Source organism: Scyliorhinus canicula, chromosome 9 (genome assembly GCF_902713615.1).
Source record: "Scyliorhinus canicula chromosome 9, sScyCan1.1, whole genome shotgun sequence".
Classification (NCBI taxonomy): Eukaryota; Metazoa; Chordata; class Chondrichthyes; order Carcharhiniformes; family Scyliorhinidae; genus Scyliorhinus; species Scyliorhinus canicula.
In genome coordinates, this window is record NC_052154.1 from 67,766,343 (window position 1) to 67,780,243 (window position 13,901).

General features: G+C 50.7%; 1 protein-coding gene across 1 annotated transcript in view; it reads right to left on the reverse strand.

The window, feature by feature from the left end:
• Positions 1–13,481, reverse strand: part of LOC119970889 — a gene marked incomplete at its 5' end in the record, with an annotated part of 434,610 nt that extends 421,129 nt beyond the window's left edge. The window contains 1 exon segment of the mRNA XM_038805997.1: positions 13,368–13,481. Coding sequence (XP_038661925.1) covers positions 13,368–13,481 — 114 coding nt within the window.
• Between the last annotated feature and the right edge of the window lie 420 nt (positions 13,482–13,901).

The window sequence follows — 13,901 nt, forward strand, 5'->3', positions numbered from 1 at the left end:
CCAGCTCCTTCAATTTTACCTCCTGGGCATCTGAAGTGGGTCCAAGCTGTCCCTCCTCAGCAACTCCGAACTTTTTTTTCCCTTTGTCCTGGAGGAAGGAAGGTCCGTGGGTCCGCCATCTTACCCTGCAGGTCAGCTTCCTCCTTCTCTCTCTCTCTCCTTCTTCCTCACCTGCTGGCCCCCACACTTACATCATCTGCAGCCCGCTCTCCTCCTCTGTTCCAGGCAGCCTTTCTGCCGCCTCCGTAGTCCCGCTATCGCGGGGAAACAGCTGTTCCAGCCAGCTGGAGTGAGAGCCCACCGAATGTGCGGCTCACCCGGACATCGCCGCCACTGGAAGTCTCCAGTGTGGAAATTCTACTTCAATTAATGTTACCATACAAAGCTGCACATATTTGCAAAATAGTAAAACAGAAACATTAGCTGCAAACACATAAATAGATCTCAATGGGTGAGATGATCTGTGAACTAATTCTACTAAAATCCAGTAGAAAAACACATCTACATTAATCAATGGAATGTATATAACTGATGTCAGCAGCATGTTGAGGTATATTATCGAGAATCCGTCTTAGACTTAATCACTCCCATTTACATTCCTTTAGTCTTTCGATCCACAACATCTTCGTCAATCTCCACCAATCGCTGGCCCTCTATCCAGCCGCGCGCACCCCCCCCCCAATACTATAAATCTGGCCCTTTATCCAGTTCTCTCCAGCTTTGACAAAGAGTCATCCAGACTAGAAACGTTGGCTCACTTCTCTCTCACAGGTGCTGTCAAGGCCTGCTGCCATTTTCCAGTATTTTCTGTTTTCGTTTCAGATTCCAGCATCTGCAGTAATTTTCTTTTATTATCGAGGTATATTATTTGATTTTTAAACCTATTGTAAGCCATGCTTAATTATCATTTCATAAGCATTCTCGCTCACCAAAGCTGTACAATAATAGGATTAGACCCCAAATAACTTTAAAAAGAACATAAAATATTTATTTCATTTTCAAACCATTATTAGATCAAGTGCAGAGATGTTTTGCAGCCAAGCACCATGACGGTCAGCTTTTGTTTTGAAAGCTTGATCATCACCTAATTCAAAGCATAATTCAAAAACAACGTTGTCAGCTTGAAAGTAACTTTTATTTTGCAAAGTAGCTTTGATAAACAAGTTTACATGTATAAATTGTTTTTTTTCCCTGAATCCCTTCCTAATCTATAAATGAATGCCATGCAACTAGCACATCAATAAATGGCATCCAAGAACATTTAGGAGTATGAAAATATTCAATACCTATTGCTGTTCTCTGGGTTTATATAAACTGCATATATGCTTGTTTACCTTTATTATAACCCTTGCCCCTTCACAATGAAGACTTGTTTAAAATTACAAAACGCTTACGACTTCTTTGCATCGTATTTTTGTCTCTCTCCCAGCTCCACAATCTACCTACCCGCACGAAAACATAAAGGCTGTAAGTACCAATCTGTTGTTTGGAGTTGAAAACGCCTTGCCTAGTCTTCCAAATAATATGACATGCTGAAAATTCAAATTACCTGTTGTCCAATAAATACAGTTCAAGATGTGACAAAGCAGTGGTAAAGGCATCAGCTTTTTCTTTCTTTCTTAATGGATAAAGAGGTAACCATGGCAGGCAACAAGGTTAAATTCAAAAACTGGCCAGAATCATTAATGACCATGTTGCAGCAGTCCGGTGGTTGCCTTCAACTAGACATGATAAAAATACAAGCAGTAATCTTACTTGCTATGTATTATTAACACAAACACCTGCAAACTATCATCCTTTCTTCCAACTTCCTCGCCCTCCCCCATTGCAAACACTAACCTATTCAAAAACCAAGTTACAAGAGCTGCAGTAACACATTCCTAAGTTATAGATGAAGCATTAAAAAGTGTTTTACTTTGATTTTCACTTGACCAAATTATTTAATACAAGGGTACATTAATAATAGATGAAATTAAAAGGTGCAAGATGTGGTTTACATGCTCCAAAGAGAGTCAAACACAATTTAAAGTGATTCTATTATGAAATATCCTACCTTAAAACAAAGCCCCTTTTCCCAACATGTTTAAGCAGCACACCGCACTAATTGTGGAAAACAGAAATCAGCAACAGTCGCAACTGATGCATGAAATCTTGTACAAAGGCACAAGCAATTAAATCAATGGCTGCTGGAAACTAATCATACCTGAAATACCAGAAATAATGTAACATAGTAAATAACTCGTGACAAAACCACACAAAAAAGACAGCAGGTAACAGCCTGTACTTACAAAAAACACAGCACAGAAGTTCAAATTCCACCTCCCGATTTGTCTTTTCCCAGCAAGTCTTAGATTCCTTGAATCAGAGGTGCAGCAGTGAAAATACACTACAGCAGCTCACAACTCCACTTTGTCCTCTGCTTCTTTGGGGCCACAACATAAAAGATCATGACAAGTAAGAATTACAAACAGAGCTCCAAGATCATATTTATTCTATCAGTTTTGGTCTGTCCTTGCTTTTTCGTCAGGGCTAATTTACATATGCCTGTCAAAGCACATGGGATGAGAAAACTGGTTGATGATTGGAGAAATCCTTCAGCTATTTAACTCTTTAAAGTATTGTTTAAGGTAGTCAAAGTTAAAGCTAATGGAAGTTGATGGTAATTGCCAACATTAGATGTTTATTGTCTAGTCCTAGTTTGAGGAATTCCAATATCAGTAAAACACTTTTCTGCATTACACATTTATCTGAACCCCTGGTAATAACACGGTCTTGAAATAAAGCAGTATTAGTAGAAAAATGATTAATTAGGGCCAGAATTCTTTGTTTGGGGAACTAAGTGTTCCTGCCGGGACTGAATATCTTGCAATTCGCACTTCCTGCGCGAATGGAGAGCAATTCGTGACTGTGGTAGTATGGCTAGAGAGATCATATTACCGGAGAACCAGGCTGCCATTGGTACAGCAGCCTCGCTGTCCATTGGCCCAGGCAAGTCATGTGCCTCTCCGCCAATTGGTTGTGGCTGGTCATGTGACTCCCCACCGATTGGCTGAGAGGTTGGTAGCTCCGCCTACAAGGCGGGGTATAAGAGCTCATGTTGGCTGGCAGTCGGCCTTTCTCTATACGACCACTGCCTGGCTCACATCTAGCGTATTAAAGCCTGTTGTTTGGAACTTCACTATGACTCGAGTTCAATTGATGGTGCATCAATATAATACGGTAGACTTTGAAAATGGAACTACGGATTAAGCCAGAATGCCTCCGGATCAGCCCGCATGCTGCATACGTGTCAGCAACTTTTAAACATTGGCTGGCGTGCTTCAACAGCTACCTTTCTGCTACAGAAAATCAACCAACAAAGGAGCAGAAACTCCACATCCTCCACTCGTGCGTGGGCACCGCCATTTACTCGATGATAAGAGGACGAACTGGACTATGATATCGCCATGGATCTCCTAAAAGGATACTTCATCAGGCCAGTAAACCAAGTCTACGCGCGGCACCTCCTGGCAACAAGGCAACAATTCCCCGGTGAGTCCGTCAATGAATTCTATCGGGCCCTCATTGTCCTGGGGAGAAACTGCGCCTGCCCGCAGGTCACTGCTGCGGAGCAGACCGAACTCTTGTTTGGGATGCCTTTGTGGCGGGCATGCAGTCACCCCAAATATGGCAGAGACTGTTAGAGAAGGACGCTCTCAGCCTCACTGAGGCACGAACCCTTGCATCCTCTTTGGAGGTTGCTGACTGCAACACGCGCATGTATGCCCCTGGCCGCGCGGCAGCCCCTTGGGCAGCGTGGCACAGCCCCCTCACCCCCGCCGACTCGGACCCCCAGACCTGCGCTGCAGGACGCCCAGACAAGCCCTCGGGCCCCCGCTGCTATTTCTGCGGGCAGGCCAAACACCCCCGCCCACGCTGCCCAGCCCGCACCGCAGTCTGCAAGAACTGCGGCAACAAGGGCCATTTTGCGGCCATCTGACTCTCTAAGTTAGTCGCTGCCATTCCAGACAGCGACCACGCCCCCCCAGAGCCCCGTGCGGCCCGCGGACCTCGCTGCCTCCACCCCCCCCCCCCCCCCCCCCCCCCCCACGAGTGATCCACAGCCGCCACAATTTTGGGCCCCCGACGCCACATGTGACCCCAGGGCGTCGCCATCTTGTTCATTCCCCACCACGTGCGGCTGACGGGCGCCACCATCTTGGATTGGCACGGAGGACCCCGCAAGCGATTACTCCGTCCTGGATGACAACTCCGCGTTCCTACCACGACTCGCCTCGGTGACACTGGACCCACACGCTTTCCACGGTGACCACACAGATCCACCTCAACGGTCGCAAAACAAGCCGCCTACTGGACTCCGGGAGCACAGAGAGTTTCGTCCACCCCGACACGGTAAGACACTGCGCGCTCCCCGTTCACCCCGTAAAGCACAAAATCGCTCTGGCATCTGGTTCGCACTCCGTCCAAATCACCGGGTGCTGCATAGCGGACCTCACGGTCCAGGGAAGGGTTTTTAAAAATTATAAATTCCTCGTCCTCCCCCGCCTCTGCGCACCGGCACTTCTTGGACTGGATTTTCAGTGCAACCTGCAGAGCCTAACTTTTAAATTCGGCGGCCCTATTCCCCCCCCCCCTTACTGTTTGCAGCCTTGCGTCCTTCAAGGTCGACCCCCCTTCGTTGTTTGTGAACCTCACCCCGGATTGCAAACCCGTCGCCACCAGGAGCAGACGGTACCATGCCCAGGACCGGACCTTCATCAGGTCCGAGGTCCAAAGGCTCCTGAAGGAAGGGGTCATAGCGGCTAGCAACAGTCCCTGGCGAGCACAAGTGCTGGTGGTTAAGACTGGGGAGTAAAACCGTATGGTCATCGATTACAGTCAGACCATCAACAGGTTTACGCAGCTGGACGCGTATCCTCTCCCCCGTATCTCCAACCTGGTTAACAGGATCGCGCAGTACAAAGTCTTTTCCACGGTGGACCTTAAGTCCACCTACCACCAGCTCCCCATCCGCACGAGTGACCGAAAGTACACTGCGTTCGAAGTGGATGGGCGACTCTACCACTTTTTGAGGGTTCCCTTTGGTATCACGCATGGGGTCTCGGTCTTCCAAAGGGAGATGGACCGAATGGTTGACCAATACGATTTACGAGCCACCTTCCCGTATCTCGACAATGTCACCACCTGCGGCCATGACCAGCAGGACCACGACACCAACCTCCGTAAATTCCTCCGAACCGCAAAACTCCTTAACCTCACGTATAATAAGGATAAGTGTGTGTTTAGCACCAACCGTCTAGCCATCCTCGGCTATGTAGTGCGTAACGGAGTGATAGGCCCCGGCCCCGAACGCATGCGCCCCCTTATGGAACTCCCCCTTCCCAACTCCCTCAAACGCTGTCTGGGCTTCTTTTCTTATTATGCCCAGTGGGTCCCTAACTATGCCGACAAAGCCCGCACCCTCATCCAATCCACCACATTCCCCCTGTCGATGGAGGCCCGCCAGGCCTTTAGCCGCATCAAAACTGACATTGTGAAGGCCACAATGCGCGCTGTCGACGAGTCCCTCCCATTCCAGGTCGAGAGCGACGCGTCTGATGTAGTTCTAGCGTCCACCCTCAACCAAGCGGGCAGACCCGTGGCCTTTTTCTCCGGACCCTCCACTCTTCAGAAATCCGCCATTCCTCGGTGGAAAAAGGAGACATAGGCCATAGTAGAAGCTGTGCTACATTGGAGGCACTATCTGGCCGGCAGGAGGTTCACCCTCCTCACAGACGAACGGCCAGTGGCCTTTATGTTAGATAACGCACAGAGGGGCAAGATCAAGAACGACAAGATCTTGCGGTGGCGGATCGAGTTGTCCACGTACAACTACGATATCTTGTATCGTCCTGGGAAGCTCAACGAGCCTCCTGATGCCCTGTCGCTCGGTACCTGCGCCAACGCACAGGTAGACCGCCTCCGCACCCTCCACGCAGACCTCTGCCATCCATGGGTAACCCGCTTCTTTCATTTCATTAAGACCCGCAACCTGCCCTACTCCATCGAGGAGGTCAGGACCATGACGAGGGATTGCCACATTAGCGCAGAGTGCAAACCGCACTTTTACCGCCCCGAGCAGGCGCATCTGGTAAAGGATTTCCGCCCCTTTGAACGTCTCAGCATGGACTTCAAGGCTCCCCTCCCCTCCAACAACCGCAACATATACTTTTTAAATGTGATTGACGAGTACTCCCGCTTCCCTTTTGCCATCCCCTGCCCCCGACATGACCACTTCAACTGTCATCAAAGCCCTCCATTCCATTTTCTCCCTGTTCGGTTACCCCGCGTACATCCACAGCGACCGGGGGTCCTCCTTTATGAGTGACGAACTGCGTCAATTCCTGCTCAGCAGGGGCATCGCCTCTAGCAGGACGACCAGTTATATCCCCCGGGGTAACGGTCAGGTCGAGAGGGAGAACGGTACATTCTGGAAGACAGTCCTACTGGCCCTGCGGTCCAGGTGTCTCCCAGTCTCCCACTGGCAAGAGGTTCTCCCAGACGCCCTCCCACTATATTTGGTCCCTCCTTTGTACTGCCACGAACCAAACACCTCATGAACGTCTTCTTGTTTTCCCAGGAAGTCTTCCTCTGCGACCCCACTCCCGACCTGGCTAGCTGGCCACCCACGGGCCCAACCTGCTCCGGAAGCATGTGCGGGTGCACAAGTCCGACCCGTTGGTTGACAGGGTCCAGTTACTCCACGCGAACCCGCAGTACGCGTACGTGGAGTATCCCGACGGACGACAGGACACGGTCTCCCTTCGGGACCTGGCACCCGCCGGCGTGCGGCCACACCCCCCAACACCAACACCCTCCCCCCCAGTTCCGACCGCCCCCAGTGCCCCCGCAATACTTCCCCCGGCCCGGCTACCACCAACTCCGACCAGGGGTACGGACACAGGACCACAGCTCCCGGAGTCACGGACGACAACCGAACCAACGTCACCGGCACCGCTGCGCAGGTCCGGTACGACACCGAAAGCACCCATCCGGCTGATGGAGTCAATTTGATGGACCTTATGGACTTTCATGTTCTGCACGTTAATTGCCGTTGTTTTTTTAAAATTAATATTACTATGGTTATTGTTGTTTGTTTCTCTCTTGTACACTGTGTATAGCATGGTTTTCTTGCACGTTCGTCACGGGCCAGTGGGCAGCCATAGTTACCTCGGTACTGCCCGAGAAGGTCTCTAGTCATACTACCAGTTTTTTGGGCCATACATGCACACCCCCCCCCCCCCCCCCCCCCCCCCCCAACCAGGGGTGAATGTGGTAGTATGGCTAGAGAGATCATATTACCAGAGAACCAGGCTGCCATTGGAACAGCAGCCTCGCTGTCCATTGGCCCAGGCAAGTCATGTGCCTCTCCGCCAATTGGTTGTGGCTGGTCATGTGACTCCCCGCCGATTGGCTGAGAGGTTGGTAGCTCCGCTGGCAAGGCGGGGTATAAGAGCTCGTGTTGGCTGGCAGTCGGCCTTTCTCTGTACGACCACTGCCTGGCTCACAGCTAGCGTATTAAAGCCTGTTGTTTGGAACTTCACTACGACTCGAGTCCAATTGATGGTGCATCACCGACTCACTGGGCATTGTATGGGGCTGTAGGTAGCGCCAAACAGTCTGACAGCTGGAGCTGTTTTAAAGCGCTCCACCTACCTCACACTCACGGCAGCCACAAAGATGGCTTACAGAAGACCTGCCGCTCCACCCAACCCCTGAGGTTCAGGAGTCCAAGGTGGACCCAGAGCTCCATGCCAGTGGAGCTCTTCCCCAGGGTGGGCCGAAGACTCAAAGCCTGTCCTCCTGAATAGTGCCTGGGAGGTGGTGACAGAGGCAATCAGCGCTGCCAGCCTCACCAGGAGGAGATAGCTGGTGATCCTATGGGGTGGGGGTCACTAGTGAGGCCTCTACCCTGAGAAGGACAGAGAACCATGGAGGGTTCCAAAGGCCACGGTGCAGGTGTCCTCTGGTTGGGTGAGCTCTGCTGATTCTCTGCTTCCACTGCGTGGGGCAGCACTTCGGAGAAGCGCCAACACCTAGTCGGCCCCTAATTGAGCTGTGCCCATCCATTTGATGAAACAGTTGGGGTAGGAGGGTGTCCAGAGGGCAGCCCGAGTGGGCTCCCAAATGAGCAGAGGCCTTCTGAGCATTGAAAGGTCACAGGTCGCAACACTCAGCAGTGTGAGCAGCCAGAAGCCTACAAGTAGCACCAAAGGGGTGTGTTTAAAAGACAGCAATAATAGTCTGAGCCAAGCCATCCAATCCCAAGGTGGTCACCCCCCAAGTCCAAGGGCCTGGCACTAAGTTGTTCCCCATAACTGCCCCCGGCCCGGCAACCCCCTCCCCAGCAATCCCGACAGTATTTTAGGCTTTTTGAGTTTCTTCATTCTCCTGCTCCTTCTCTGCAGCCATGCCGCCCAGGCTCCGCTTGTAAATGCTTGCATTAATTTGCACCTGTGAGACCAACGCCAATGAAGGGCAGAGCATTATGGAGGAATGGAGCATGAAAAGTCCACGTCATTACGCAAATGAGGGTTTTGCATGGATCCACCGGCACAGGGTTCACAGCCACATATTGCCACCAGAGAGATCGAGGCATGGTGTCTGAATCAGTGCAGTCGCAAAACGGGATTTTCTTTCCATTTCGCTCGCTTCTGGGGTTGGAAAGTGGAGAATCCAACCCTACTTTCTTTAAGTACTTGCATCATTGTGAATTTCCATATTTCTAAAGACTATCTTCAAACATACTCTTTGTATGTTTTTTTAAAAATGTTTTTTATATTGGGTTTTTGAACAAAGTATATTTACCATTATGTACACAGAATATATATAATATAGAGAGAGAGAGAGCAATTGGGTGAATGGCTCCCACGTTCTGTGGAAGCCGTCGTCTGACCCTCGGATGGCGAATTTGATTTTCTCCATTTGGAGAGATTCTGAGAGGTCGGACAGCCAGTCTGCAGCTTTGGGTGGTGCTGCTGACCGCCAGCCGAACAGGATTCTATGGCGGACGATCAGGGAGGCAAAGGCAAGGGCGTCCACTCTCCTCCCCAGGAATAGATTACCCCGAAGACTTTCGGGCATGGCTTACTCTTTGTATCTTAGTTACATTTTAGAGCCAACAATAATAAAAATAACCTTTGTATCCCTATAAAAAGATCTCCAGCAGAAATAGCCAGCGATCCAAAAAACCTTTCCAGTGTGCTTATCTGCACTATTCTCAAAGCCAATATATTACAATCTCACCTTAAATCCGTTCATGCACCCTAGCGGTCGTAACACTAAGTTTGGCACTGCAACTATCCATGTAGGTGTTCTTCTGTACTAAACTAACAATAGTTTGGCAAAATGGCTGCTGCACGCAAGCCACTGAATTCTATGCCCTGGACCATGGGTGTGACCGTACAGTACCCCCGGATTGCCACGGAGTGGGATCCGGAGGCCAGGGAGATTCTTTGATTGACAGGGTGTACCGCGAGGGAGCAGAGCCTTACCTTATCCGGATGGATGAAGCTTTCGGTGCTCCCGGAGTCCAGCAGGCAAGAGGTCACGTGTCAGTCGATCTTAACGCTGGTCAATGCGGTGTTCAGGTTGTGCAGACGAGGCTGGTCTATGGTCACTGAGGCGAGTCGTGGTTGGTCGTCGCTAGTGTCAGATGATGGGGTGCCCGGAGGGCACGGGTCCTGGAACGCTGGTGGTGCCCACGTGCTGTGGGGGAGACAAGTTGGTGGCGCCTAAAGATCGTGGGGAGGACAAAATGGCGGATCCCATGGGCCGCACGTGGCAGAGGTTGAAAAAGATGGCAGCGCCCATGGGCTGCAGGTGTTGCGCGGAGGGGAAGATGCTGGCACCCACTGGCCACGCTTGGTCTGAGGTGGAGAAGATGGCGGCGCCCACTGGCCGCACGTGGTCCGGGGAGGTGACGATGGCAGCGCCCATTGTCCATAAACGAGGGGGGTGGGGGCGATGGGGGTGATAGCGGCGACTGCGCGGGCCTGGCACACCGCGGCGAAGTGCCCCTTCTTACCGCAACCCTGACAAAGGGCAGCGCGGGCCGGGCAGCATTGGCGGCGGTGTTTCTGCTGGCCGCCAAAGTAACATCAGGGACCCCCGGGGTTCGCTGGCTGGCGCATGGCGCAGGTGTATTGGGTAGGTAAGGCCCCCTCTGGGGCGGCCGTCTGTGGGGTCCACGATGCGTAGGAGGGGTGGGCCACGCGGCTGGTGGTGTATGCCTGAACATTGCGCGAGGCGACTGTCATAGAGAGCGCTAGCTTCTTTGTCTCTGCGAGATAGAGCGTGGCCCCTTCTAAAAGTCGCTGGCGTATGAGGTCCGACCCAATCCCCGTAACAAAAGCATCCCGCATCAGGAGGTTAAAATGTTCAGTGACCGTAATGGCCTGACTGTCACAATCCCGAACTAGTGGGATTAGGGCCCGCCAGAAGTCTTCTATGGACTCACCAGGGAGTTGAGAGAGAGTGGCGAGTACGTGCCTGGCGAAGAGCATGTTCGTCTTCTGGGCGTAATTTTCTTTAAGTAGCGTCATGGCTTCGGCGAAGTTTGGCGCGTCCTGGATCAGCGGAAAGACGTTGGGAGCTCAACCTCGAGTACTCCGGAACAGGGCTTGGTGCCGAGTTGATGTACGCCTCGAAACAAGCTAGCCAGTGCCGAAAGTCCTTTTTGGCGTTGCTTGATTGCGGATCCAGCTGCAGTCGATCCGGCTTGATACGGAGGTCCATCTTCTGAAAATCTTAGAGCAATAAATTGAAGCACGATCAATTGCACAAAGACGAGAGTTGAATACAACTGAGGCTTTATTGCTCCAAGATGTGTGGCGGAGCCAGCAGGCAGGGACTACCACCGTACCTGTAGTACAGGTCCGACCATACATCACCTAATATAGGTGCAACAGTGGTTTACCCCAGCCCGTAACTTCATAGAGGGGCAATCTCCGGCAGCTTGCCACTCTTGTCAGACTTATCTGCACTGGAATTCCTAAACCAATCTTTGCCCAACCTTCCAGTAAAGCTTGCCCCCAGCAGATCGTCATAGATTAACTGGGGTGCAGAGAGGCACATCATTACCCTTTTTTACGACAGTAGCTGCTGGTGAGGTGGAGGTGCCCATCCAGGAGGGAGGATCGGTCAGAGTGGGGGAAGGGGTATCGGGTCTGGCACCCAGCCCGGCGCAATTGTCCAGAGGACGTCAGCTCTGGGCAATTGCTGGATAAACCCTTCCATGACAACTTCCGAGAGGAATTCCCAGCGCATCACAGGGGTACCCCTAAATGTGACACTGGGGAACCAGGTGTTATGGGCCATATTGCCCAACTGCAGCAGTCAAACTGTCAATATAACTATAAATGGGGGGGGGGAAGAGAGAGAGAGAGAGAGAGAGAGAGAGAGAGAGAGAGAGAGAGAGAGAGAGAGAGAGAGAGAGAGAGAGAGAGAGAGAAGAGAAGATGATGTGTAATAGTAGATAAAATGTATGTCTTGTTCAAAGTCAGCTAAAAAAAACCTGTCCCACATGTAGAACTAGTGCTGGAGGTGCCAGAGAATCTGACACAAAAATAAAAAGCCAGCCAGTAGCAGCACCCCTGCAAAAGCGTTTTTGCACGTCTCTCTCGCTCTCTCTGATTGTGGAATTAAGCCAAATCAGTAAAGACCACAGCTGCAAGGGGAGCAAAGCTTCTCTGCGAAAAAGTGAAGAATACTGGAATCTCAACACCGACTATTCACCTGAAGTCAGCGTTAATGGAATCTCGGATCGCAATAACCACAGCGCTCAATCATCCACTCCTCACGAGTAAAGAACTGTTTCGCAATCTTTTTAACAAAACTCACTGCGGACTAAATTCTCACTTATGTTATAAATGTATGTGGAGGCGGCTTCGTGCAGGGGCACCAGTTTGGCAGCCCTGGTCACGGCTCCCCTACCGCTGTCGCCGGCCAGGTACTCCACCAGCCCAGTAGTGGGGGCGCCCCTGCGGATATGGGGCCAGTGGAGGAGGCATGTACGGGAGGTGGGTGCATCTGTCTGGGCTCCAATATGTGATAACCATCGATTTGCCCCCGGGAACTTGGATGGGGGGTTTTGAACATGGCAGCGGGCAGGGGTGAGGAGGGTGGGCGATATGTTCCTGATGGGGAGCTTTGCGAGTTTGAGGGGCTTGGTGGGGAAATTTGGTCTGGTAAGGAGAAATGACTTCAGGTACCTACAGATGCGGCACTTTGTCCGCAGACAGGTCCCATCCTTCCCACGCCTCCCGCCAATAGGGATCCAAGACAGAATAGTCTCTAGAGGAGAAGGAGGAGGGGATAGAATCTCAGATATTTACAAGGTGCTCATGAAGGGGGAAGAGTCCCAGACGGAGGAACTGAAACTCAAATGGGAGGAGGAGCTTGGCAGGGAGATGGAGGACGGGCTGTGGGCAGAAGCCCTGAGTAGGGTAAACTCAACCGCAACATGTGCCAGGCTCGGCCTGATTCAATTTAAGGTCGTTCACCAGGCCCACATGACAGTAGCTCAGATGAGCAAATTCTTTGGGGTAGAGGGTAAGTGCGCTAGATGCTGGGGAGGACCAGCAAACCACGTTCACATGTTTTGGACATATCCTAAGCTTAGGGGGTACTGGGAGGGATTTGCGGGGATCATGCCCCGGGTGCTAAAAAGAAGGGTGGTGATGAGTCCTGGGGTGGCAATTTTTGGGGTTTCGGAAGACCCGGGAGTCCAGGGCGAGAAAGAGGCCGATGTTCTGGCCTTTGCTTCCCCGATAGCCCGGCAACAAATACTGCTGGCATGGAGGGATTCAAAACCCCCGAAGGCCGAGCTATGGCTTTCGGACATATCAAGTTTTCTGGGTATGGAAAAAGTTAAGTTTGCCTTGAGGGGATACTGGGGTTTGCCCAAAGGTGGCAACCATTCATCGACTTCTTCGCCGGGGGGAGGATTAGAGTAGAGTAGGAGGGATAAATAGGCGGGTAGTGTCGATAGGAGAGGAGCGAGCTTGTGCAGTATGGTTTGATTGAAGTATTGATTTTAAGTTGATGTTTGCACATTTTTGCCTTTTTTTGTTGTTATCTGTAACTGTTTACAATGCCGAAAAATACCTCAATAAAATTGTTTGATAAATGTATATACATGTGTTTTATAATTTCCTTACCTTTAGTAGTTAATAAACTCACTATCTTTAACTCAATAAAACCTGGTTAAATGACTCCTTCAAAACATAAATATTGGGACTGGGAAACAGGATCCATGAAGAAAGAGATCCTTCTTGTTGTTATCAACAAGGGGGTTGAATAATGGGAGACAGTTCATCGTTCCTTACCCGGATGTTAGCAAATTGCGGTGCTCCTTGATTTTGATAAATAGTGGACTTGTGTGAAGATAGCTCCCACCAAATGGACGGAATATAACAAACCGATGGATATAGTCCAGGTTTTTAAAAATATTTTCATTCAAGCCTTTTCAAAAAAAGATAAATATACAGAATGTCAAAAGAACATCACATCAACTCAAACAGCCCCAACCTTCCAGCCCCCCTGACACCAACCACCATCCACACATCCTACACCCAACCCCCCCGGCATCTCGGCGAGAAGGACTCCTACATCAGACTTACTACACTCCTGTATGCTTCACCTGATGCCTGTGTCAATGTATTTACATTGTGTATTTTATGTTTTCCCTATTATGCGTTTTTTTTCATGTAAGGAATGATCCGTCTGAGCTGCCGCAGAAAAATACTTTTCACTGTACCTCGGTACCCGTGACAATAAACAAATACAATCCAATGACCCCTCGATCCTCCTTGAGGAAATAAACTGTTTCCACCTCCAGGCAAACACTTCTACTGACCCCC